The sequence below is a fragment of the Lolium rigidum genome, chromosome 2 (genome assembly GCF_022539505.1).
Source record: "Lolium rigidum isolate FL_2022 chromosome 2, APGP_CSIRO_Lrig_0.1, whole genome shotgun sequence".
Classification (NCBI taxonomy): Eukaryota; Viridiplantae; Streptophyta; class Magnoliopsida; order Poales; family Poaceae; genus Lolium; species Lolium rigidum.
The window spans coordinates 29,706,185-29,733,667 of record NC_061509.1 but is presented as its reverse complement, the minus strand read 5'-3'; the positions used below and the strand labels follow the sequence as shown (position 1 = coordinate 29,733,667).

At 45.9% G+C, this 27,483-nt stretch overlaps 2 protein-coding genes across 2 annotated transcripts; both read right to left on the bottom strand.

Moving 5' to 3' along the window:
- Positions 1 to 1,520: 1,520 nt before the first annotated feature.
- On the bottom strand, positions 1,521 to 5,077 carry LOC124689433 (putative disease resistance RPP13-like protein 1). Its single transcript, XM_047222966.1, has 3 exons — positions 4,703 to 5,077; positions 3,562 to 3,911; positions 1,521 to 3,498 (listed from the first exon to the last, which is right to left on the bottom strand). Exons 1-3 carry the CDS (start codon positions 5,075 to 5,077, stop codon positions 1,521 to 1,523), a joined length of 2,703 nt encoding a protein of 900 aa, XP_047078922.1.
- Positions 5,078 to 18,574: 13,497 nt separating this feature from the next.
- Positions 18,575 to 20,889, bottom strand: LOC124686172 (small nuclear ribonucleoprotein SmD3b-like). The gene is made up of 4 exons (XM_047220158.1): positions 20,638 to 20,889; positions 20,408 to 20,527; positions 20,216 to 20,272; positions 18,575 to 18,678 (listed from the first exon to the last, which is right to left on the bottom strand). Exons 1-4 carry the CDS (start codon positions 20,794 to 20,796, stop codon positions 18,607 to 18,609), a joined length of 408 nt encoding a protein of 135 aa, XP_047076114.1. The 5' UTR covers positions 20,797 to 20,889; the 3' UTR covers positions 18,575 to 18,606.
- Positions 20,890 to 27,483: the final 6,594 nt, after the last annotated feature.

Sequence of the window (27,483 nt, the reverse complement as noted above, 5' to 3'; positions counted from 1 at the left end):
GCGGGAGCGTGGCCCGACCCCGTCGTCCGACGAACCGGAGCAGAGGAGGCGTGCCTCGCGTCGTCGCGGATGACGACGCCTTCGGACGCCGCGGTCCGTTCCGGCGCCCTCTGCGTGGTAGGCATCGGCGCCATGTTCGCCGCCTGCGGGAAGTGGACCGGCTCCCGTTGCCCGCGGACGCGTGGACGCAAGCCGTACTCGCGGAGCGTGTCGTTGACGGAGCGGCCGTACCACCAGGCACGACGGCCGACGTTGTTGAAGCGGCCGCCCGAGGGGTTGTCCGTCCGCGCGAGCTCGATGGCGCGCTCGCAGTTGAAGCGCCCTGCCAAGAACGAGCTTTCGACGGCGTTCTCCGGGAGGCGCCTCTCCTCCGACGTCATCTCGGCCCGCCGTTGCCTGGCGAGGGCCCATGTCTATGGTCCTGGCGGAGGCGGCGGAGGCACGGCGAAGCCGCCGTTGGAGACGTGCCAGCCGTGCGGCAACTTGTACTGCACTGGCACGGGGATGCAGTGCCAGTACAACACGTCGGCCTCGTTGAACGTCAGCTGCGTCGAGCGGAGCATGCTGCCGGCCTGGTCGTTGTGCGCCATCGCGTTTGCGTGCGCGTGGTGGTTCGCGCGGAGGTTGAGGACGGCGGCGGCTAGGGATGGACGGCGGGGAAAAGAGAGGAGTGCGCTGGTGTGGTTTTAAGGAAGGCGGCGGATGCGCATTGAAGTCGCGTGGGTAAGGTAGGTGGACGCCGCGTGGCCAGTCACCGCCCACGCTGTTTTGGTTTCCGTGCGGGAGGCTATTAACGCCGATGACCAACCTCCTCGCGTCGTTTCCGATGCGAACCGCCGCGTCCCCTCGCTGACATGGCGCTCCCACCCGCGAAAAACCATCGATCCGCGAGGCGCCGGCGTGTCCGATTCACGCCCTTGGCGAAGGGGTCGGCACGGGGTTGCCGGCAATTCTATTGGGCTCCAAAATTGGCCGGCGCCGTTTGGGGCGCGCCGGTGCGAGCCCATTTTCGTCCCCGGCCCCCAAATTGCTATTGGGGCCGCCGGTGGAGATGCTCTTACAGGATGATAAGGTGCGGGTGGGTCGGCTCCTGTTTCGTTTCTATAGGGGTGTCATGTCTTTCACCAATCGTAAGGCACCGTCGCACACGGAACCAAACCGTGCGACGCTTCTCCCTATATTTTCCTAACAATATAAAAACCTTCCACAATATTACAAGGCTTGTATTTTCATATACGCTTAAGACTGAAATGTTTTCGTAAGTGAAACACAAGGACAGCTAATATTACCTATTCGAGATTAGATGTAAGATAGCTAAGATTAAACGATACCATGATACCCCTTCGATAGTTTACACAGTTTTCAAATTTGGGGTATATGAAACCATACACCATGTTACAAATCATTGGAAACACATAAATAGGGAGGTCTTCGTCATCCTGATTATTACAAACCATTGTAAACAAACAAGTCCTGTGGCCATCATTCAGTGATATTACAAGTGATAGGAAGCAAATAAATCAAGGTATAAATCTACATTTTTTTACGTGCTGAAGTTTTTGCCAGTTCGGATGATCTACCTGTTGGCATGACTCAGTGAAGCCTCTGTCACAACGGCTCGTTTTGAAGTCCTCAAGAGAAAGAGGAAGTTCCGGAAGCGATTTAATATTCGGGCAGGAAGAAAACCATATTGTCTTGAGACACCTGAGGTCCTTCACATTGTCTGGCAAGTAGTCCCAGCAGCAGTCCCAAATTATGAGCTCACGAAGATGAATGAAACAATCAAATAGTTTGGGAGCAGGCCCCAATTGATAACATTTATCGAGCAAAAGTGTATTAAGGTACTCAGGGCCGCCGTTCTGCACACCCATCATCCAACTTGGGTACCCCAGACCCTTGTACCCACTGATTGCCAGACTTTTAAGACCCCCTGGTGGGCAAAGACCCTCAAGTACTTCTGCTTCAACTTCTGGTGAAGTCGTACCATCAAACCACACTAGTTCCAATCCCGTCAGCCGTGTCTTAGCAGCTAGATTTGCTTCTTGTGCTTCATTCTTGCTTTTAACATTACCAAGATCTCGAATAAGCAGATTGCCCTGAAGCTTATTCAGGTCCCTCATCTGTTTTATCTCATGTCCATGTTCAATCCTTATTTCAAAACGTTCTAACGTCTGGAGTGATGTTAGCCTGGCAATGTTGGGCAATGTCTTTCCAAAATTGCTCATGCTTATATGCCGCAAATTGGAAAGTTTGCTCATATCTATATCAGAAGGGAATTCCAATTCATCGTAGCATTTTAAAATTAAAGCCTGCAGATGGTAGAGATTGGTTAATGTTCCTGGCAAAATTAGCTTGGAATTGGTTGGAACAATTAAAGAAAGATGGCGCAGATGCTTCAAGCGTCCAATACTTTCTGGGATTTTTATTGTACCGTTGCCTCTATTTTCGTATTCATAATCTACGACCAGTACTCGCAATTTCAGCAGCTTTTTGAACACTTTCTGCAAGAATACATCATTAGCAGATTTAGTATCATGAATAATGAGAGTGCGCAAGTTTTTCAGTTCAAAAATCTCCTTAGTAGCCATTTGTCCCTTCGCAACAAAAAGATGGCGAACATCACGAGGAACTTGTCTTCTCTGGCCATTCTCAATTCTGAAGCAATCATTCCCTGCCACTTTCTCTGCCAAATCATACATAAGATCATGGACTAAATAGCATGGGTCACCCCATTTTGATTCTCCTGGTTGCATGAATGAGGTTGCCAGTAACTCGTCAAAGTAACACTGCCCAACAACTTCCGGGTCCTCCTCTGGATTAGCAGTCTGTATGAACCCCTCTGCCACCCACAATTTAACTAACTCATTACGGTCCAAACTATGTCTTCTAGGAAAAATAATGATGTAAGAAAAGCATCGCCTGATCTGCTCATCAAGTTGCTGGTAACTCCACAAAAGAGCCCCAATAGTCTCATCCAAAAGGTCCCGGTCTCGAGTTATTTTCCAAAACTCAACATTGCTTTGTTTTTTCCGTAGTTGTCCTCCCACCGTACGGGCTGCCAGAGGTGATCTTTTCAACTTCTGTGAAATTTCCGCCCCAATACTTCTGAGCTCCATTTCACCTGAATCATCTGGATTTGTACTGCCAAGGGCATAATACATGAACAGTTCCAAGAAGGCTTGATCATCCAAGTCACGTATTGGAAAAACATTACATGCCACACCAGGACCTAGATCTGAAAATGCATCTTTATTGCGACTTGTCGCTAGGATCTTGCTTCCTCTCTTTCCAGCCTTCATTGGAGAAAGTAACTTGGGTAACTGCTGCTGACCGACATCCTTATTGCACCAGATATCATCTAGTACTAAGAGGAATCGTTTGTCTTTTAGTTTCTTCTCCAATTCTTTTTCCAAGACATCAAGGCTATTGTATTCGGGACATGCTTTTTTCTTATCAACTGAAGCTGCCTCATACATCTCTTTGAAAATGTCACCTACACTACAGTTCTCAGAAACATGAATCCACATAACAAGGTCAAAATAGTTTTCATCTTCCTCATGCTTGCAAACATATTGTGCGAGGGTTGTCTTCCCAGACCCTGAAATGCCATAAATGCCAATTACAGAGAAACATTTATTGTTATTTGATCTTGAATTGACATCTTCTGTATCACGAAGCATTCTTGTTATCCGGTCACGATCCTCATCTCGTCCGGTTACCAATTCTACTGGAGCTGAAGTAGTGCGTGTGTGCATATTTTTGGCAGTAACAGTTTTGCCCTTGCTTGGCGACTCTGCCAATGTAATAATACCCCGTGCTTTAGTTATGAGATCTTCTATCTTGGCCATACTATCTTTCAAGCGGGCATTTAAAGGTCCTGTGAGAGCCGAACTCGGTTCAATACAAATATCCTGCAAAAGCAAACAACATTCCGATATTGAAATATCAAGCCTAATCCAACATTGCTTTTGGAACATTAGCCTGATAGGTGGATACATGATCTCACGATAGGGGTACAACTACTAGATCTGGTTCATTCCAATAATCTTTAAAAAAATCTAATGGAATATGGTTACTTTATTATGGAGAATTTTGTAAGTGGCAAATGTTTTGTTCATAACTATGTGATGCAAAGTGAAATTTACTCCAAACATAATATTAATTAATTTATTGAGAAGTTTGTACTAGGCATATAGAGGGACACTTTTGTGTGTTGAAAAATAAGCAACCGCATACGTGCAAGCAACACATAATTTGCAAATAAATATTAACATGTGACAACCACTTTATTAAAGGTTTATACATGGGTACGATAACACATTACAACTCTTGTATGAGTCTTCTAGATTGTAACATGGGGGGACCCTTGTCATACTTATAAGTAGATAAACATTCAACACTAATGGTAAGAAAATATTAAGCACCAAACTTTTTTATACAGGACGCAAAACTGATTTGTTTACCATGAAATTTTACTACTTAGACATTTCATATGCCGAGGAATTTTGTCTGACATTTCCAGAGAATTATTACCAACATTGAATTACTTTATGTGTGAATGCATTATTTATATTTACCCAAATAGGCCATTAACATGATCCATTCCACTAAAATACAAGGACTGAGATAACGAAACCATGCAGGTATGAGAAAGTATGCACTTATATAGCTAGAAAAGTTGAGCATAGCAAGAAAAAAAAACCTGGTTTGAGGAGCCAGCTTCATCATCCGAAGTAATCTTGAGCCTCTTCTTTTTCTTTTTTGACTTGGAGTTGTTCTGCGCGTCCAGCATCTTTTGGTGACGAATGTACTCCAGTTCATCAAGTATATCTTCCATGTCATAGAAAGCAGATTTGAGACCCCTCACCATGTCCTCAAATAGTTTACTGTGGTTAATGGCCTCTGCTGCTTCTAGAGTAAGCGTCAGCCGAGGGAGAACATCCGTCAACAGGTGACAAAGCGTCTCTTCTTTGTTGGATTTGCAGTGGGACAAGAGTTTGTCCAGAAGCTTGGAGATGATAGGCGACATGATCCAGCCTGCGACTGATATGCCCCATGCCACAGCTGGGAGAGACATTGAGGCTTTTCAGAGGTAGGAGGGCATGGGAGGATTAGGCCATGCTGTTGAGAGAACTGACCCACGAAATTGATATTGTGTGTATTCGACAACTGGGTCTATATTAACGGTGTTGCGAGAAAACTTGGGCCAATAATTGGCTGTGGGGAACTTGTGAACCCTGTGGACCAAAGTTGGTCAAATTAAGCAAAGGAAGAAGTTTGTCCAATTAAGCAAAGAAAGCTACTTGGCATGTAGAATATGACATGTATAATAACTGGCACCTAAATCAAAATACAAATCAAGAACTAACCAAGTGAGATGGTTGACCTAACAAACTGGTTTGTTTCAGAAAAAAGTTGAGCTTGAGATCAACATGCATAATAAACTACAGTATGTCGTCTACAAGGCGCATGCAGCTTAAAAAATTATACCCCATGTTCCAACAAGTTGCCACACATTAAAATAGAAGCAGCTACCTAAAATATCGCAATAAGTGGCTGTGCATGCACCAGTCCTGATACTAATATGTGATTTTTTTGTACTGCTACTATTTCTATCGATGAGAAAAAATAGAATTAAGGAAAATGGCTCTTGAACTAATCTACCTAAGTTTCTGCATCTTCTTTGATAAAATTTCAGAGTTGTGTATAAAAAAGCAGCTCACATCACAAAGATCATTACCGTTCGAGAGCGACTCAATGAAATTTCCAAGAAAGATGGCAGAACCAACTGGCGGAGATGGGCTCGCCTCACCCTGCTTGAAAGTGCTGCGGCTGGAGGAAGAGAAGGCCGTGAGGCTGGGCTCAGCCGTGGTGCGCCGCCCCTGTGATGTCGCGGAGCAATCACGGGTGGTCGGCAATGGAATCGTGAAGGATTTGGGGATTTGGGGATGCGAGATGCAGAATGAGAGGATGGGAGACCCAAGGTAGTCCGAGTCAGTCTCCAATAATAATGATCTTGGTTTGTCTCTTCACACTTGCAAGTGGGACGTCGATCCAACTCCATCCAGCTCACATGACTAAGACCTTTCACAAGGTAGCCCGAGTCAGTCTCGAACAATAAATGATCCTCGTTTGTCTCTTCACACTTGCAAGTGGGACGTTGGTCCAACTCCATCCAGCTCTTCCAGCTCACATGACTAAGAGCAAGTACAATAGAGTCCAGTCAGCTAGCTATAAGACATTAAATAATATATCTTAGATGAGTTGGAGGAGAGAGAAGGGAAGAGAGAAGAGAGGTGAGTTCTTATCTGATATAGCAAATTTCTTCTGCATGGTCTCCTAGAGTCTTTGTGAGAGTGAAGGTGGCACGTGTGTTAGTAAAGTAGTTCGTTCATTATAAGCCAACTATTATACATGTTAGCTATATGGTGACTACAAATGACATGGCATCTTGTTATAGCCAACAGTTGGCTATACTATTGGAATTGCTCTAAGACCTTTCACAATGCGGCACCATATTTAATGGTGAGAGATACTACTAGTTGTGTTGCACATAATCATAGGTAATAAGAGTGGTTAGCCCAATCGCATGCCTACACATCACCAAAATCATTAAATGGAGAGACACTACTTAAGAAATAATTTATTGTAGAGGTTGCCTTTTAAACATTTATTTTGCCTGCAAAATAATATACTAAGAAACACCCTATTGTGAAAAGCCTAATCAAATACTACATCAAGAATCAATTGGAAGAGATGGTTGAACTAAAACACTTTTTTATTTCGGAACAAGTTGAGTTAGCGATCAACATGCGTATTATATTATTGCCATCTACAAGGTGTTGTTGGACGTCGTCATAGTAGAGAATTCCTACCCATGTTCCAACAAGTTCCCACACGTTATTGAAATAGAAAGAGATGCCTGCTACCACCTCCCTCTACGAGTTGCCGTGGAGGAACCGGTCCAACTACGATATGATTCTATCTGTGAAGTGCTGCTATTTCTATCTATCAAACAAAATTAAGAAAAATGATTCTTCAACTTACTATAATTCATTGGTAAATATTGGCCAATTTCTGCATCTTATTTGGTAAAATTTTCGAGTTCTAAATAATGACAAAATATCGCTACTGTCCGTAAGAGCTGAACAGAGTGTGCCACGAACAGAGCTTAATTAACTGACAAATTTCAAAGGATGAAGATGACTTCCGGAAATCACTAAATGTAGAGACAACACTTAAGAGACAATCCATTGTAGAGGTTGTCTTATAAGCATCTATTTTGCCTATGATAATGTGCTAAGAAACACCCCATTGTGAAAGGGCTAATCAAATACATACTTCATCAAGAACCAATTGGGAGAGATGGTTGAACTAAAAGACTTGTTTATTTCGGAACAAGTTGAGTTAGCGATCAACATGCGTATTATACTATCTCTACTACTTAAAAAGACTAAAGTGGTTCCTTATTCTGCCACTAAATACGTTTGGTAGTCTGCCATCCACATCAATTGCTTCGTCGGTCCTTTCATCGTCGCGCTTCCTCGTCCGTCGTCTACATGGGCCAAAGCCCAACGAAATCCAACCTTTCGCTCGTTCAGCCGTCTCTCTCGCTTGGTCCCCGAGGGAACCCAAACCCTATCTCCCACTCGATGACTCGATTCCTATCTCCACTGCGCCTTGGATCCCCTTGCCCCTTCACCGCCGCCGCCCTGCCACGGATGGAGCCGGACGGGGACGACCGCGATGGCAGGCCACTGTTCCTCCAACATTCCTTCCTCCTCCATTCTCCCCTCGCGATCCCGGCCGTGCCCATCTCTCTTCTTGATCTATTCTTCTGCTAAACACCATCATGCCATTCGCAAATTTGTCGGGCGGGAAGTTCCAGATCCAGGCGCCGCCTCCCTTCCTCTGGAGACAGTCTCAAACGCAACCTCCACCTCTTCAATTCTTCAACAGCGGATCGAGCGGTGGACGGCAAAGGTGCCGCACCTCGCCAGATCCGGCAACCCGAGTTGACGTTGGCAAGTAAAGGAGGGGGCCTGAGGACGGATGGACCTTAGGACGAGCAGGGCCGCCTCATCTTGCCGTCTTCTTCAACTCCCGCGGCCGGCCAACGTCGTGCCAGTTTCGTGTGGGCGCATGCCTTCTTATACTGAACAACAGTGCGTTTGATTGCCGGATTGATGCTCCTGTTTGCAGATTGCTTTATGAGTACGAAAATAGTACAAAATGGTGTATTGACAAAAATATTTGGAAATCTTATAAGTTTCCTTTGGTCTGCAATTAGTAGTATGAAGATTGCATGCTGTGTTTGATGGCCGGATTGATGCTCCTGTTTGTCGTTTTTGGTTATATTTTTACAACCATTTGTATCACTTCATTGTTCTTAGTTTCCTACCTCGTTGTACTCACAAAGCTTGCTGCCATCGTAGTTAGGATTGTCATGAACCTTATGCAGTAGTGATTGTCTGATGTCCTTGTAGGTGAGAAGATAGATAGTGAAGTTAGAGAATGAGAACTCCAGATCTTATACTGTTTTCACCAGACAAATAAAATGAGGTTTATTGTGCTTGATGCATGCCCAGGGTGTGTAACTATGTAAGAGAAGAACTTTGAGTCATGTCTGAATGCACACAGAATCATGTTTCTTGTGGATATCAAGCAAAGTATTTGGTCAACACTTTAACTTGTTCCTCCTACCGAAATAAATCAAATGCATCCTTTAATTTACCTAGAAGTCAGTACATCTCTTTGATTATTATGATGGTCGAACATACTTTTCAGTTTCACATGGCCAGGCATCCATCCGTGGGCATGATGGTTGTGATGGGGATGACTCTGAACCTGAGGAGTGGGATTGAGCTTGCCGGGTGAGGCCAATGTTGTGTTCTGGCGAGGTACGGAAGAAAAGTAGAGGCAAGAGGAAGGCAAAAAGAGGAGGAGAGCAGTAAGTACACATATCAAATGGTGCATAAATTCTAGATATGTATGTACCCCTTAACATTGTATTACCGAGAATTAATTTCCTGTTATTTAAGATGATTGTCTGTGTAGTTGGAAATCAACTTTTGAGGTTTCTTTACAAATACTGTCCCTTGGCTAGGAGCAATGTGCACTGATGGGTTCCCTGGTACAAAATGAGCTCATCTGATATGGTGCATACATTTGGGACATGGACTTTTGTTTAGTGCACTTTTAACTCATTAGTTCGTGTGCGTAATCAAGCCAAAAGTAAGAAAAAAATCTGTTTATGATGGCGCCAACTTGAAAGGATCTACTGTGTCATGAACTGAATGTTTATGCTTGCTCTGATCAGGTAAATGTGAAGTCCTTGCTGTAGGCGCGGCGGAGCTAAAAGAGAAACCATCGTTCCCATTGACAAGCCGGTGATTCCATTTGGTAAAATTTTCCCCCACATCGTTCGAGGGTGCCGAGTGCCCCCTGCTCCAGTGCCGCCCCAATCATCCTGCTCTGTTGTGGTCTCCTCGCCATCCCACCACACCCGCATCCTGAAATTCCACTACTCCAGTGATGCCTGTGTTGTATGAATGTCTGTCCGTGGTAGCCGCCCCCATGTCTTTGATTAATATACTTCTACGATTTTTTTGATATATTCATGCACAACATTAGATTTCTGGAAATTAGTTCTTTTTCTCCTTTATTCAGTAGATGGAGAAAAGTACTACCTGATATTTTTGTTTCTATGTAACCAATGTTACTTCGCAAAATATTAGATTGTTTGAAACTTGGTCTCTTCTTTCATGAGTAAATGCATTCGTCAGATGGGATCAAACTTTTCTTATAAAAATTAATCATCATGTCCTGATGCTCATTTTGTTGATTGTTGTAGATGGAAGTTACATAGTAATATGCTCATTTACACTTTACTGACTAAAAAATGTAGAAATAACTTTTGTTTTATCAAACATACTTCAATATTAACATGGGCATATTTCATGCGATTGTTGGTGCCAAGGCATCATGCGATTGATCGTCCCTTTACTCATTTTCTCCGATGGTGTAGATGATGAATTGTTGGGGCCGCCCTGCTTCCTCTGCTTCACGTAATTTTATATCCTCCAAGGTAAGTGTCCCGTCCTTTTAACTAATTGTTTGTTAAATTTTCAATTCTTGTGTGCATTTGGTGGATCGTGCATGGTGCTATGGCGGCGTGCCCTTGTCTCCTGCTCGTCCTCGACATTTGCTGCTGCTGGGAAGAAGGACACAGAGTGGTAGGTGGTGTTATAATTGACCCATGGCGCATCATCTTCCAGTCCCTGCGTCTGGTCGTCATTACCCCTCCCACCAGCTCTGTCCTCTCCTATCGTATCAGTTTGTTTAATTATTGTTTAGTTGTTAATTAATCCCTTATAGTTTGCAGTAAACACTCCTGAATTATTAAGTCAAGTTTACACTTGTTAGTATGGGTTGCTTGCACTTGGATAGTATGTAGGGATTAAAGCCAATACGGTATGTACTTGCACTTGGTTCATCACGATTGAGCAAGTGTGGTTCTTAGGGTCACTTTTCTGAACCTTATCTCTTTAATACATTTTTTATATTCTTCACCCTTTCAGTCGCTGTTTTGATCTGCAAGTTCCACATATCGCGACTTTGATTTTTTTACAGTTCTTCTCATTGAATTTTTTCATTCAGTTGACTACACTTGAAGTAAATTAGAGCAAAATTCCTTTTGTTAATTCGTTTTCTTTTCTTGGTATTACGAGAATAGAAGATTAAAAATGAAATTGTGGTATCATTACTGATGGGAAAGCACACGTTGTAGAAAAGCTGCCATCTTTATGGAGAAATCACATGTTGTATTCCTGTATAGCATCTTCTTGGAAAATGCACAACTACTACAGTGATTCGATGCAATGGTAACAAAGTTTAGTTCCTGGTTCTGTTGTTCAGATATCACTATCTAAAAGTTTTAAATAGCTGGCAAGCTGGATCACCAAGCAACTGGCAGCGGTGGTAAGGTCATATTCTTCTCTGGGATGTCACGGACTGGTATCATTTTAACTCATGTTGCCCTTTTCTGTATGAAGTATGAACACTGACAAGATGTCTAACAAAATGTCTCTACAGGTTGTAGTCAAGAGTAGATACAGGAACATGATGTTGGAATAGGTCAGAGAAAGGTCATGTTTGAATTACTTCAATGGACATACGAAACCGGTTGCACATATTTGCCCCATTTTCTAGCTTGGTGGCGTTAGTTTTCTCTAAACTTTGACATAATTTGGTTTCTTATTGAATCTGATGCCGTATGGGACAACACAGTTATAGAAGCAGTTGGTATTACATGGACAACGCTATGTTATTTTGAAATAAAACATTATTCATATTTGTCTACCCTACCTAAGAATCCATATCTAGGAAACTATAGGTTTTGGCAATTGAAGTGATACAATGTTTATCTGGATGGCAGGGGAAATTAGGAGGCGGTGGAGGTCGTTCGGTGTCACTGGCGGTACGAGACGGCGATCTGGAGGCGCTCCATCGGCGTGAGCATTGAGCGTTGAGGCGAAGAGAGCCAGTGAATCTCGTCGATCCTTTGTTTATCTCTCTCTGACTTCTCCGACTCACTGAGTACTACGGTGCATGATTTTTCTACACCTGCCAGCGCTGAGGCAAATATTTTGTAAGGGCATCACATGGGTTTTATATTTTTTTCAATCTAATACGTGTTTATTGATTTACTGCTACAAATTGAAATTGTAGTGAAAAGTGTATAATTCTTTACTTATCAAATGAAGACTCTAATTATATTGATTTGACTACTAATGTATTAAATATGCACCGTGCCAACATATGTATTCGTAAAGTTTTGGCATGATTTCCTAATCTGTAACAATATGGGCTTTGTTGGGCCATCACATTAATTTCTTGCCAAGAACTGTTATTGGCATGTTAAAGATACATACTCACATAACATTTTCTGTTTGGTAGCTGTCAAATTGTTAAAGATTATAACCTAGATTTCAGTGTTTACCCATTTGAAAAACAAAGCTGCCAAATGTTGTTGTATACATGGTAATAGTAAAAAATAGTTGATAGGTAGTGAAGAGTATCTTTAGACCACAACAGCTCTCATGCATTCGTTGCACTTCAATCTCAGACATCATCTCATGTTCATGTTTGCTGGATATCAGGACTTCTTAGAATGATGGGTACCTCAATGCATAACAATGTTGTCATGTTATTGCTTTCTGTATTATCATGATGTGGTACATTATGTTATCCCTGATTTATCCCTAATTTGTTTTGAATAACCATAGTGAGTTGTCAATTATATATTTGCATTGAGAAATAAAATTTAAGGCCCCGTGGCAACGCACTTTAAATTTTGGAGATCTTGGTTAAAGATGAATCCATATTTAATATTACAGCTGAATCGTGATCCCATATGTGCCCAAATCCATGCCAAACCATACAACATAATCTGAAGAAACACTTTTTAAAATTAATGGTTAAGTTCAGTAACTTTTCTACAATTGTTTACCCATGCCCTGAATTATTTCGCCGGTGACACGTTCTAGGTATACGAATCTTTGGTTTCTGTTGTGCTCACCTAGATCTTCACCGTGTCATGGATCTGGGGTTCAGCATACCGTCTGGTACGACATTTTATGTTCAGCTGCTAGATTGCCACTTCTCCTATTTTCGAAATATTATTACGTGCTACAAGTCGTTCTAATCTATCGATTCCATCTTCCTATTTGCAGATGCTTTTTTTGCTGAATGGTTGGAGGCAGATAACTGTGATGCTAAACATTTTACAGTGGAACCTGACTGTTTTCTCAGTAGACAGGGCCGTAAAACTAGAAGAGTAAAGAAGAATTTTGAGAATTACATGTTCGTGACAGAGAATGGAGTTTTCGCGGATGATCAGTTCAGAGCTTTGCTCTGAGTATACCTCCATCTCGACTATGAATTTCAGCTAATTAAAGTTGCCAGCAACAGATTCATTCTCACATTGGATACTCATATGCTAACTGATTATGCATGTGCTGTACTAGATGAGAGCAAGATGCTTCGCCTTGCTGGTTCAGACGTAATTTGTTACTCTACTGAGATGAATATGCAGAAGGATACTTCGGTACACCCTTCGAGGAATATGACCATAATGATGAAGTTGCGGACATCTACACTGAGGTACAGATACATGCTTTGCCGCTTCATCTTTGGACCATCAAGGCCATTGAGCGCATCTTGCTACGTTATTGTGTTGTTCATACTGTCGATGATGATTGCCTTTCTTCAAAGAGGCTCGACTGTGTCAGTTGTGCCTGCTGGGTTCAGAGAGGAACCATGTTCCCTCAATTTATCGTCATTAGAGTTACTAGCAGATTCTCACAGGATTCAGCAGTGCTCTCAAGCATGGTACAGAAACATGTTCTGTGTTGCTATCACAGTCAAAAAACATGGATGTCCTCTCCCCACTCCAAAGTATCAACTATACGATGACACATTCTTTTTTTTCTAGAGCCGCCCAAGGCGATCGGGTTGGATGTTGCTTCCTAGAGATGTTGATGTCTGTGGGGCTCGAATTGCAGAACTACATGAATCTATCTTGCTAAGGCCCATGCAATTAGGTCTTGATATGACGGTACAAGAAATTGTTGCAGGGTTACAGTCAGTGGCACCGTGTATGAGTGGTAAACTAAACGTGCAATCTATTGGTGTTCAGGGCTTCATAGCATGATCCACAGGCCCTCCACTGCCTCAACTGTTGCAGGAAACTTTAGGAGTTGGCAACAATATCATCTTTTGTTCAAACCCTTTTTCTTGGTCTCCGTGGTCATCCTCTTTTGGAGCGGTCAAAAAATCGCTGCCTAGAAAAATAAGCATCCGCACCACCGTCCTGCTGACGGAGTTTTTTACCCCAGCCATTATCGAAGATTTGCTAAGCCCTTTCTGTATGTTTGACACAGAAGGCTACGATTCAGGGTCGTCTCCGGATATTTATGAATATCACAGTATTTCTTCAATTATACATATGTTTGCAGCACCTACGTTTTGTGAGACAACAAATCATCCAAAAGGAGAGGTTGTTGAGTTGATAGTTCTGACGGCCCAGAACACAGGTGTGAGACTTACCGCAGAAGAGTAATAAGATGACCTACAACTTGGAACGACGCAGATGCAAAACAATCTTGTTTTGTTATTGCGCTCATGTCACTTTGTGACTATGTATTAAGTTCTTCTATGATACAGTTCAACCAACATTCGGTCCTCTTTTTTATTGTCTATACTTTGCTACTCTATGTACCCACCTAGAAATCTATTTTCAAAATTTCATATATGATATTTGAATTATATATGTATATTGAGAAATATAATTTGAGGACCCGTGGCAACGCACGGGCATTTGTATTAGTTGTCATCTACAAGGTGATGTTGGACTTCGTCATAGTAGAGAATTCCTACCCATGTTCCAACAAGTTCCCACGAGTTATTGAAATAGAAACAACTGCTACCACCTCCCTCTACGAGTTGTCGTGGAGGAACTAGTCCAACTGCGATATGATTCTATCCGTGATCACGTACTGCTGCTATTTCTATCTATCAAACAAAATTAAGAAGAATGATTCTTCAACTTACTATAATTCATTGATAAATATCGGCCAATTTCTGCATCTTATTTGGTAAAATTTTCGAGTTCTAAATAATAAAAAAATATCGCTACTGTCTGTAAGAGCTGAACAGACTGTGCCAAGAATAGGGCTTAATTAACCGACAAATTTCAGAGGATGAAGAGGACTTCCGGGAGCTTGAGGATGTCGGCCTGCTCTGCCTAGGTGGACGGAGGGTAGACGGCGTAGGAGCAGGGTGAGGGGACGTGCTCGATTCCCAGGGAGAAGACATCTCGGAAGAACGATCCTCTCAACCTGCTCGAGATCCGCCAGAAAGCCCTGCGCTCAACAGTACATGGACTCCGGCCTGCGGAGGAGACGGCGGCAAGACTAGAACCTGCCATGGCGCGACGCCCTGCTAGCGGCGGTACATGGAGCGCAGGTGCAAGGCGGCGCAGGTCCTCGTAGTTGGAAGCAGCGGCAGCGGCGATCGTCGTTTGACTAGAAGCCGAAAACCTCAAAACCAGTACGTGGGCCTTTGATTTGAAAAACCACAATTTCAACTCACGTTGATAGGAACCACAATTTCAACATACTAGGGGCTCCTTTGATTTGAAGGAAACATGAAGGAAGTTTAAAGTGTTAGGGAATATTCCAGAGATGCTACTGTTTGATTCATAGGAAAGGTGCAAAGGAAAACTAGAGGATTTTCTCCATTGGATCTCACTTTCAAGACAGAACTTAGAGGAAATGAAAATTTCACTCAGACGGTCAGACCTCATGCTTTGATTCCTATGCACAAGGAACAAGGAAAGTTTTACACCTGCCATCATTTCCTATTCCTTTAATTTTCCTATCCTATGAATCAAAGAGGCCCTAAAGAGAACCACAACTCAAAACTACTGCAAATCAAATGTTGTTAATGCAACACCGACACCTTAATTCCAAAGCATCTAACAACAGCATTACTGTGAATTATTTCAAATATTGACCCATGGCAACCAGTTTTAACAGATTCGTGTCTAAACTGTTTTATTTTCAAAAAGTTGCTTCATGTACTCTGATTTATACCAACAGCTAGTTGGCACAATCATGTAATCTTAGAGCATCTCCACTCGTTGGCGCTCCCCACGGCGAAATCCGGACGAAACAACTGCCGGATTGGACGAAATTAAGTCGTGGGGAGGAGCGTATTTCCAGTCGTCCACCCGGAGTTCGGCGGACATAGTTTCATTTCAAACAAAGCGTCGTCCCGCGCTACAAGTACGGCCTGTTGATCGGCAAAAGGAGCAAAAGGATCAGCCACAGATCGGCGATCGGAGGGAAATTACACGGAAACAGGCTCATCGGCAGTCCCGGCCGGCACGGCGGTGTCCGACGGACTAGTTTCCTCACACGCCGTGGCCGAAGCGGCTGCGGCGGTCGACGACGAGCAGTGGCGGTGGACGTCGAAGCGAGCGGCGGTCGACGAGGTAGACGGTGAGGAAGCCGAGGTAGGAGCCGGCGGAGACGACGAAGGACTGTCCGGAGCGGCTCGGAGGATGTCGCTCGCGGTGGCCCCGGTACCCAATTCCTCGTCTCCTCGTCCATCAGTTCCATGTTGCCGCCGCCCATCAGGAACGCCAAGTCTGTGTTCCTCTTCTTCGCCGCCGCCGTCGTCTTCAGCAGGGCGATCCGGACGCTTTGGTTGGCGATCATCTCCCGCCACCTGCCGTCGAACTTGTCGTTCCTCCCGTCGGCGTGCGACCTCAAGTCGGCCCAGCACTTGTCGATCGACGCCTGCATCCTGTCGGCGGGATTGTCCGTCTTTTTGAGCTCTTTGAGCTTCTTCGCCGAGTTCGGGCGCCCTTCCGCCGCGCCAGCCGCCGGAGCGTCGGGGTTGTACTGCTCGGTCTTGCTCTTCGAGAGGGTCGTGCGGGTTTCCTTCCACTTCTCGCAGTGCTCGAGGCGGGCGTAGACGTTGAGGAACTTCAACTGCAGGCCGGTGTCGTCCGTGTACATGTCCAAAGCACGGCGCAGCTGGAGAAAAAGAGCATGGCGATACGGGTTAGCTCACGACGATGTACGTCGGTGATTCAGGATCGACGGAGCATACCTTTTGCTCCAAGTCGTGGCCGCTGATCGGCAGTTTTTCGATCTCCTCCTGTATGCCGTGCCATTTGTTGCACGCCGTCTGCATGATCCCCCAATGGGTGGCCATGGCCTTATCTCCCCGGTACACGTTCATGTTCGTCTTGTTGAAGTAGGGATCGACGAGTTTGCGTTCCTCGTACGCCTGCTTCACTCGAAGCCAATATGTGTCAAACGACTGATTGGCCCCGTTTATGTCGTTCATGGACACGGTCATCCAAGCTTCGGCGAGGCACTCCTCTTCCTTCGGCATCCATTTGATACGCGGTTCGGCCGGCGGCGAGTCCTTCTTGCTCTTCTTCTTCCCCTTCGACAGGTTGGCGTCGGCGACCTCGACTTGAGTTGCCTGTTCTTCTTCTTCTTCGGCTTCTTCTTCGACGGCTTGGCTTCCGTCGGCCACATCCTCCACATACTCGTTGCGCGCAGGCAGCGGCAGCTGTCGCCCTCGCCTCCTCTTGCGTGAAGAACCCCGGGCTCGCAGCGGCGGCGGCCATGAAGAACCCCGGGGCCGCAGCGGCGGCGGCGGAGCCGGTGGTGATCATCTCTTGGATCTCCTCGTCGTTCGGCGCGGCACCGAACGGAAGCGGCCCTCGTCGCAGGGCCGGCGAGGTGCCCTCGTACTGGTTCCCGTTGCCGACGGCGAACTCGGGCGGCGATGGCGTGAACCTGGACGGTTGGACGTACGTGCCCTCTTGGAACATGGCACTCGACGTCGGCGAGTAGAACGAAGGGGAGAAAGACGACGGGAAGCTGCTTGTGCCTTGCGTCGGCCATTGGCCGTGGAACATGGCGCCGCCGCCGCCGCTTATGGCCATGCTGATCTTCCTCGCTTGTTCGTCCGGGCCGCCGCCGCCGCCTCTTGGCGGCGGCTTTCACCCTCTCCGCCACTGCCGCTTGTTTCCACCTCGCGTCGTTTCTCGTCCGCCGCCCGCTCTGCGTTCGTCATGCCCGGCGGCCGCTCGTTCTTCGCCCGCGGCTTCCTCGTCGTCGCCTTCGGCGGCATTCTGGTGGACGAGAAGACGAGGAGGAGAGCGGTGGTGGACGAGAAGACGCCGCCGGGAAGTGGAACTGGAAGACGAGGAGAATGGACAAATTCGGCGGGAGAGAATGGGGATATGCAAGCAAATTGGAGGGAAAATCGACAGGATTTGGTTTCCTGTCGCCGACTTCGCGGGTCCACACGACGTTTCGCGCCAAAATCTTTCATCCGAAGTCCCCGAGCGCGCCCCGGGGGACCGGGGATGGCGTGGGCTCACCGGATGGATAAAGGGCCAAATCCGGACGAAAACGAGGAAACGGGGACGCCACTGGGCCGAATTTCGCGTCCGGATGGAAAAAACGTCGCTCGGGGGCCTCGTCGGGGGGACGAGTGGAGATGCTCTTATAGACGGCCACAAGGAGACTTCATTCCAGCAACAGCCTCGGCCTACCAAAGAAAATTGACTACGCACACAGACAAACTGAGCTGGAGGTACAAATAATCTGACACGCATGATCCACAGGATTTTCAGCAGCTGTGATCCGAAGGTAATTAACTAATAGGAAAAATCCTACAACCTATCAGGATCAAACGGGATAGTGCAACGGTACATCCATTGGTGAGCCAGGCTATGGCAATGGCTGAACTGTACAGCACCATCGGAGTCATACACACAAGCTATAATAGCAGCATGCAATCCACGTTAACTAGGCAAAAAGCTACATGACACACAGGAGATGATCCATTCCAACGACAGTCTCAACCTACAGAGTCTCATATGCTTATAGCTAACAGCAGTACATCATTGTAAAATACACCATAGGGGAAAACCGATTCAGTCCGCAGACAGGCAGCAAACTGAGCTGGCACAGGAGTTTTCGGATAGCAAAGACAGCGAGCTCCTGGACAGATCTACCTCCTCACGGGTGGCGCACCGCCCCGTCCTCCTCCAACGGGAGGACCACCTCCACGACCACCAGCAGCCTGCATCAAATGGTAGGGAAAAGGGTTAGAAACTTCAATCGAATCACTGGTGAATCAATGATTAGATCGTGTTACCAAAAAAAAATTAATACTTGAAAGCTTAAAGAAGCATAGCTACTGTTATTTTTCAGTTGTTTGATAGCCACCGTGTAAACCCGTGTGTGTTTCAAGTTCCAACTAGTTAAACCGTGGCGATTACATTTTTGATAGCATAGTGTCATGTAGCATCCTATAATGCTTTTGAGAGAAGATTCCAAGTTATGTAGTTCAAAATTTGTATAAACTGTTAGAATCACATTGCAGTTTCCAGAGATAAGTGATACCAGGTTCACTAGTTACCTCAGATAAAATGTTATAGGCAAAAACGAAAATAGAGGGTAATTTTGACCATATGCTCGCAGTTTTGGCTTGTCACACTATTAATCAGCAGCTACACAAGGATAACAGGGTGCTGGCATGCACCTAGTCACCCAGACAAGAACAATAATGCAACTAGCTAGGGGGAGGATCTAACCATTAACCGCAGATGAAAGATAGAAACCTCTATAAAATAATGCTGACTGCAACCAACTCTGATTTAGCCAAGTGGTGCCTAAGAGGGGGTACCATTAACAGTACAAACGCTAACTCCTAGCCAGATTATGCACTAGTTAGGTAATGCCTATATTTAAGATAATAGAGGCCAGTGAACTTCCAGACTCACAGCCTAATGGAATGAACTCCTGAATGTAGATAAAACTAAGTGGATCTTCAACAAGATGTTACTGATCACATGGTTGTAAGCGTAGCCATTAACAACAAGATATATCCTACATCTGAGCTGCTCTTCTGAGAAAGGCAGTGGTTCTTTCAACAAAGTAGGTAAAGATGGAGCAACTCTTAACAAGGCAGTGGTTCTTTTAACGAAGTCACTAAACATGAAGCAATTCTGAAAAGGCACTGGTTCTTTTAACAAAGTCACTACTAAACGTGAATCAACTCTGAACAATGCACTAGATTTTGGCTCATGGAAATAAAGGATGAAACTAGACAGTGGAATATTCAACACTAACAAACAATCAAACGTAGACACCTGTTTCCCTCGACAGTTATCGGACCGCACCCACTAAGAGCGGCTACGTTCTTATGTACAGCCCAGTGCAGATACTCTCGACAGATAAGAAAGCGGTGGGCATGCCTAGGCATTTCTTATTATGCAGCTTATTGCAAATATTATAACTTGTGTTCTCGATGTATGGATATTTATCTCTCAGTCGTGGGCAGGCACTCATGTTTTGAATATAAAAGAAGACAGTATTCACTATTCAGAAGCATGGTTGACAACCTATCACTCCTAAATGCAGATGTTTTTTTACAATAGAACCAACTATCACCAGCTCCATATATATATAGATAGATAGCAACCCAAGGATGTTTGTTCCAGACATAAATCTCTACTCTAACTGTGAGCTGTTATAGCAGCGCCCTCTAACTTGATAAACCAAGTTCAATCGGGCGAAACTGAAAGTGATCACCGAGGAAGCAAGCATTGGCTTACCCGAGCACGCATGGCGACGGCGCGCCCACGGCCAACACCAATCGCCGACCCCTTGCCCTGCACAACAAGCGGAGGAAATACGAGCAGTTAGCAAGTAGCAACCTCTAGACATGTATCTCTTCGTGCGCTATCTTCTGAAGCAAATACGAAATACTAAGGTGAAATAAAGGATATGGCTGGCTGCAGCTTTACCCTAATCCTGGCCTCTAGTCGCTTGAACATGGGCGCGTTCTTGAGCATGTCGGGTATGATCATGAACCTGACCCTGCTCCCCCTGATGAAGACGTGCTCCAGCTGCGACACCTTGCCGTCCTGCAAGACGAGGAGAAGAGAGGAGCCGCATCTCAATCATGAGTCGAGGAAAAGCGGAGCCGGCCGATCCGGCCGAGGGGAGAAAGAAGCGGGGGGGAAGATGTTCGTACCTTGGCGGTGAAGGTGATGTTCTCGATCTGGCAGTTCCAGTTGTCCTCGCACTCGATCATGGAGCCCCGGTAGACCTCGCCGGTCTTGAGCTCCACGGTGACCACGTGCACCGCCGCCTCGTGCAGCAGCTTCACCGGGATCCCCAGGCTGCGGCTCATCTTGTCTCGCGAGCGGGGAGAGAAACCCTAGCTTTTTTGAGCCGCCGCGGAGGGGAGAAGAGGAGAGCGGAGGCGGAGGCGGCGGCGGCGAGCAGGGGGAGGGTTTCTTCGGTCCGGTTTGGAACAGGCTACATAATAAGCCCAGCCAAAAACTAAAATGCTCTCGTCTCGAGCCCAAATCTATCGCGCTTTCAGGCCCGAACTGGATTTTCCCACGACCACCCTACACAACTGTGTCGGCTGAAACAAAACCTACATTGTGGTTGTGAAATTTATTTATTACTAGCACAAATGCCCGCGCGTCGCAGCGGGAGAAAAAAAAACACTACAATGCAGAGAGCACAATGTAAATTAATGGTTAAGCTTCATGCACATAGCTCGCTCTATCGCTAGGCGTACGGCCACTGCCTCCTCTGATAAATGAACAAAAATACTATTAGAAAGTGCTACGTCTAATTGGTAGACAAGTTTCATAATATTACTTGTAGAAAAGTATGTCTTAAATTAACCCTATTTTTCCTATATAATCTGCGCACAAGAAGTAGCTTAAACAAATGAGAATTGTGTAACAAAATTATATTCAAAAAGCGAGAAAGTTGAACGAACGATAGTAAGCGGATTTTTGATGTCCTAACAATATCTTTATAATGTGCATCTCTTCAACAAGAGTATGTAGCTTCTTATACTTAGTAAAACCATCAATCTCTCTGAAACTAAAACCATGAACTTGATCAACCAATATCAATGAAGATATCCTGGCAGCCTGCGAGTTTCCTTATTTTGCTTTCCTCTGTCAGATGAAGTATTCAAATATTGCATCGATACAACAACACACCTTGGCTCTAAGTAATATAAGGCTGAATTTACTGAAACTCTTTTGACCTAGGAAAAAATGGCGACAGGGAGGTGGGAGTACATCTCCTCTCCTGCCCCAAGAACACGGTCCCACGCCAGCCACCAGCTCACCCCGCCTGCTCAGCTCTGCATGCACCTTTAATAACGTTTTGGATGATCAACCAGGGGCATATTCATGGAGAATACCTACACGCATGGGAGCAAGCATGATGAGGTCTAAGACCTAGTTTGTGGCCCGATCTCGCGATTGACCCAAATCCAAAGGGGAAAAGAGGGAGGGGATGAAGAACACGAAGAACACGAAGAACAAACCCACGCACACCAACCCGATACAACCGAAGCTTACCCTCGTGGCTCGATGGACCACGCCAATAGAATCCACCCGGAAGAGACACGAAGTAGAATTCCGAGAGGAGAGATTGGTGTTGGAGACGGAGACCGATGAGCGAGAGAGAGAGAGTGGGGGCACTTGAATCTCACTCTCAAATATCCAAATCCTCAACAAGAGTAGCCTTGATTACAAAGGGGATCTAACCCTAGGGAGACAAAGCTCAAAAGTAGTTTTAAGCTCAGATTTAGTCTAAAGAGGTAAAGGGGGCGTCCTGGGTCCTTATATAGGTCTACAAGGCGACACATGGCGAAAAGGTACGGAGTACACGACTTAAGCAGTTTTAACAAGTCATCCCGACGAATCCGGTCAGGAGCCCGGTCAGACCGGACCTGGGGCCGGCGCGTCCGGTCCAAACCGGGTCCGGGACCGGAGGGTGACCGGAGGGGGTCCAGGCGTCTCAGTACTGCGTCCGGTTGGCATCAGCGGGAAATCCGGTTTGGACCGGGCTGCCCGGCAGGGGTCCGGTCGGACCGGGTCCTGGGCCGGCTGGCTCCCTCCCTTCCTTGGCCCGGCGTCTCAGTACTGCGCCCGGTTTGCGTCAGCGGGGAGTCCGGTTTGGACCGGGTCGCCCGGTCAGGGGGCCGGTCAGACCGGGTCCTGGGCCGGCTGGCTCCCTCCCTTCCTTGGCGCGCTTCGCATGACGTCGGGTCCATCTCCACGTCCGTCTTCATGTCCAGCTGCTCCTCTCCTTCTCTTGACCATGGTGTGTCATCCTCTCCGGGGTCTTGATGCACCACGTACCTAATAACACAAAGTGTGTCGACATGAGGTAGCATTCCATCCAATGGGGTACCGAGATCGAGGGTAGTGAGGAGCGAGTTAACCTTGTCATGTATCGCTTTAGCTCGAGCCCGTGTCATTGGTCCACTTGGGGGACTTGATGGTCTTGGTGAGGAGGTGTCCAAAGGCCACCCCGCATCATCTCCCCCCCCTTGGGAGAGAGTCATCCTCGACTCTTGTTCCTCCTCATCTCCATGATAGGGTGAGAGATCCGAGATGTTGAACGTGTTGCTCACCAAGTACTTTGAGGTTGGTATGTCGATGACGTAGGCGTTGTTTTTGATGCGCTTTAGGACCTTGAAAGGCCCATCTCCTCTTGGCTTGAGCTTGGAGTTGCGTTCTTGAGGGAACCTTTCTTTCCTTAGGTGAATCCAAACGAGGTCACCTTCTTCAAACACTCGTTCCTTCTTCTTGGCGTTGAGGCGGTTAGCTTGGCGAAGTACATGCTCTTGTATGGTTGCTCTTGTGTCTTCATGTAGTTCCTTCATGGCGGTGGTGCGCTTGTCGAAGTCCATGTTCGTCCTTTCATGAAGAGGTAGTGGGAGGATGTCGAGTGCCGTGGGAGGGTCGAATCCATAGACGATCATGAAGGGACTCCGGGATGTTGTGGAGTGCTTGGCTCTGTTGTAGGCAAACTCCGCGTGTGGAAGGCATTCTTCCCATGACTTCAAATTTTTCTTCACTAGTGTGCGTAGGAGTGTTGAGAGGCTTCGATTCACCACTTCCGTTTGTCCGTCCGTTTGCGGATGCGAGGATGACGAGAACAAGAGCTTGATTCCGAACTTTGCCATAAGCGACTTCCATAGGTAACTCATGAACTTGACGTCTCGGTCCGACACAATGCTTGCCGGTATTCCGTGTAGGCAAACGACTTCCCTGAAAAACAATGAAGCAATGTGTGAAGCATCATCGGTCTTATGGCATGGTATGAAATGAGCCATTTTAGAGAACCTATCCACTACCACAAATATTGAGTCATGACCATGTTTTGTTCTTGGTAAGCCTAATACAAAGTCCATGCTTATATCCGACCAAGGAGCATAAGGAATAGGCAACGGTGTATAAAGCCCATAAGGGTTGGAAGTGGACTTAGCTTGTAAGCATGTTGTACATCGTCGGCAAAGGCGTTCCACGTCACGGTACATTCTTGGCCAATAGTAGTGGGTTGAGAGCATGGCATATGTCTTCTCTCGTCCAAAGTGGCCCATGAGACCACCTCCGTGTGACTCTTGCAAAAGCAACTTACGAAGAGAAGACTCGGGTATGCAAATTTTGTTAGCTTTAAACAAGTAGCCATCATGCAAATAGAAATCATCAATCCCTCGGTCAACGGAACACTTTGCAAAGATGGGTCCAAAGAAAGAGTCGGAAGGGTAAAGTTCTTTGATCTCCTCAAGGCCCAAAACATGAAAATCCAAGCGAGTGAGTAAGAGATTGTTCTTGCGGGAAAGGGCATCCGGGACCACATTGTCCTTTCCCTTTTTGTATTTGATCGCATAAGGGAAGGACTCAATAAATTCAACCCACTTAGCATGTCTCTTGTTCAAATTTGTTTGACTTTTCAAGTACTTCAAAGACTCATGATCCGAATGGATAACAAACTCTTTTGGCCAAAGGTAATGTTGCCAAACTTCAAGAACACGAACCAAAGCATAAAGTTCCTTGTCATAAATAGGATAGTTGAGGCGTGCGCCATCCAACTTCTCACTATAGTATGCCACGGGTTTTCCATCTTGCATAAGGAATCCACCAATACCGAGACCACTCGCATCACACTCAATCTCAAAAGTTTTTGCAAAGTTTGGACGGACGAGAAGAGGTGCTTCGGTAAGGCGTTTCTTCAATTCATCAAAAGCATTTTGTTGGGCCTTGCCCCACACAAATGGAACATTCTTTTTGGTAAGCTCATTTAAAGGGCAAGCAATGGTGCTAAAATCTTTCACAAAGCGGCGGTAGAAGCCGGCGAGTCCATGGAAACTTCGAACTTGACCAACGGTGGTAGGCGTAGGCCAATTATATATGGCGTCAACCTTCGAAGAGTCCACTTCAATGCCATTGGCGGAAACAACAAAACCAAGAAAAACCAATTTGTTTTGGGCAAAGGTGCATTTAGGGAGATTGGCATAAAGCTTCTCGTGGCGTAAGATGCACAAGACTTCTCTCACATGTGTCACATGGTCCTCGAGATTTTTGCTATAAATGAGAATATCATCAAAGTAAACAACCACGCTCTTTCCAATGAGAGGTCTCAAGATATGGTTCATAAGATGCATAAAAGTCGATGGAGCATTTGAAAGACCAAATGGCATGACGAGCCATTCATATAGACCAAGCTTGGTCTTGAATGCCGTCTTCCATTCATCACCAATTGCCATGCGAATTTGGTGGTAGCCACTATGCAAATCAATCTTAGAGAAAATGATGGCACCACTCAATTCATCAAGCATGTCGTCTAAACGCGGTATGGGATGTCGATATCGAACGGTAATGGCATTGATGGGGCGACAATCCATACACATTCGTTGCGTCTCATCCGGTTTAGGAACAAGAATCACCGGAACGGCACAAGGGCTAAGGCTTTCTCGAACGTACCCTTTAGCGAGGAGATCTTGTATTTGGCGTTGAATCTCCTTCGTATATTCGGGGTTGGTGCGGTAGGCGGCGCGTTTTGGAAGGGGAGCGCCGGGTATAAGGTCGATGCGGTGCTCGATGCCTCGAAGCGGTGGTAGTCCATGAGGTAGCTCATCGGGAAAGACGTCGTGAAACTCCTTCAAAAGAGACAACAAAGACGAAGGAATGTTGGTTAAGTCGTTAGTCTCCAAAGACGGTCCCTTGCAAATGAGCACATAGTGCAAGGTGGTGGATGGGTTTTCTTCCACTTCTCTCCACTCGCTTTTGGTGGCTAGGAGGACGCTCTTTCGCTCACTCATGTATGGCTTGTGGCGCTCGCTCTCCTTTTGGTGGGTCGCTCCCTCTCCTCTCAACTCACTATGGTGGTTGTGTTGTTGTGCCCTCGCTAAAGCCTTCGCATTGTCCGCGATGATTTGGCTAGGAGTCATTGGGCGAAGCTCAAACTTCTTATACTTGACCGTGAAGGTGTATGCATTTGAGTATCCGTCATGTATATCCTTCTTGTCAAATTGCCACGGGCGTCCAAGCAACATGTGGCATGATACGTCTCCAACGTATCGATAATTTCTTATGTTCCATGCCACATTATTGATGTTATCTACATGTTTTATACACATTATATGTCATATTTATGCATTTTCTGGAACTAACCTATTAACAAGATGCCGAAGTGCCAGTTCTGTTTTCTGCTGTTTTTGGTTTCAGAAATCCTAGTAACAAAATATTCTCGGAATCGGACGAAATCAAGACCCAGATTCCTATTTTTCCCGGAACCATCCAGAACACACGAGAACCGCCAGAGAGGGGGCACAGGGCCACCAAACCCTAGGCCGGCGCGGCCAAGGGGGGGGCCCCGCCCCCCTATAGTGTGGCCCCCCTGTCAGCCCTCCTGCACCGCCTCTCCGCCTATTTAAAGCATCCGTCGCGAAAACCCTGAGGCGTACGACGAAAACCACAGAAACCTTCCAGAGCCGCCGCCATCGCGAAGCCAAGATCTGGGGGACAGGAGTCTCTGTTCCAGCACCCTGCTGGAGCGGGGAAGTGCCCCCGGAAGGCTTCTCCATCGACACCGCTGCCATCTCCACCGCCATCTTCATCACCGCTGCTTGCTCCCATGAGGAGGGAGTAGTTCTCCATCGAGGCTCGGGGCTGTGCCGGTAGCTATGTGGTTCATCTCTCTCCTATGTAGTTCAATACAATAATCTCATGAGCTGCCTTACATGATTGAGATTCATATGATGATGCTTGTAATCTAGATGTCATTATGCTAGTCAAGTGAGTTTTACTTATGTGATCTCCAGGAGACTCCTTGTCCCACGTGTGTAAAGGTGACGAGTGTGTGCACCGTGTGGGTCTCTTAGGCTATATTTCACGAAGTACTTATTCATTGTTGAAGAGCGTAGTGAAGTGCTTATTTATATCTCTTTATGATTGCAATGTGCATCGTATCACAATTTATCTATGTGCTACTCTAGTGATGTGTTATTAAAGTAGTTTTATTCCTCCTGCATGTGTGCAAAGGTGACGAGTGTGTGCACAGTGTTAGTACTTGGTTTATGCTATGATCATGATCTCTTGTAGATTGCGAAGTTAACTATTGCTATGATAATATTGATGTGATCTATTCCTCCTACATATGCATGAAGGTGACAGTGTGCATGCTATGCTAGTACTTGGTTTAGTCTTTTGATCTATCTTACATTAAAGGTTACTAAAATATGAGCATTATTGTGGAGCTTGTTAACTCCGGCATTGAGGGTTCGTGTAATCCTACGCAATGTGTTCATCATCCAACAAAAGTGTAGAGTATGCATTTATCTATTACAGTTATGTGATCAATGTTGAGAGTGTCCACTAGTGAAAGTGTAATCCCTAGGCCTTGTTCCTAAATACTTTGCTGAGTTACTACTGCTTGTTTCTTGTTTCTTTGCGTTACTCTTTGCTGCAATACTACCACCATCAACTACACGCCGACAAGCTATTTTTACGGCACCGTTGCTACTTGCTCATATATATTCATACCACACTGT

What these genes read in the sequence shown, in the direction of transcription:
- LOC124689433 (XM_047222966.1), bottom strand. Translation starts at nt 5,077, where the DNA reads ATGTCTCTCCCAGCTGTGGCATGGGGCATATCAGTCGCAGGCTGGATC. An exon ending in AAGCTGGCTCCTCAAACCAG is followed by an intron (nt 3,912 to 4,702) that starts GTTTTTTTTTCT and finishes TTGCTTTTGCAG; the next exon opens with GATATTTGTATTGAACCGAG. An exon ending in CTCGCACAATATGTTTGCAA is followed by an intron (nt 3,499 to 3,561) that starts GCATGAGGAAGA and finishes TGAGAACTGTAG; the next exon opens with TGTAGGTGACATTTTCAAAG.
- LOC124686172 (XM_047220158.1), bottom strand. Translation starts at nt 20,796, where the DNA reads ATGAGCCGCAGCCTGGGGATCCCGGTGAAGCTGCTGCACGAGGCGGCG. An exon ending in ACATCACCTTCACCGCCAAG is followed by an intron (nt 20,528 to 20,637) that starts GTACGAACATCT and finishes CTCGTCTTGCAG; the next exon opens with GACGGCAAGGTGTCGCAGCT. An exon ending in CCGTCGCCATGCGTGCTCGG is followed by an intron (nt 18,679 to 20,215) that starts GTAAGCCAATGC and finishes CATTTGATGCAG; the next exon opens with GCTGCTGGTGGTCGTGGAGG.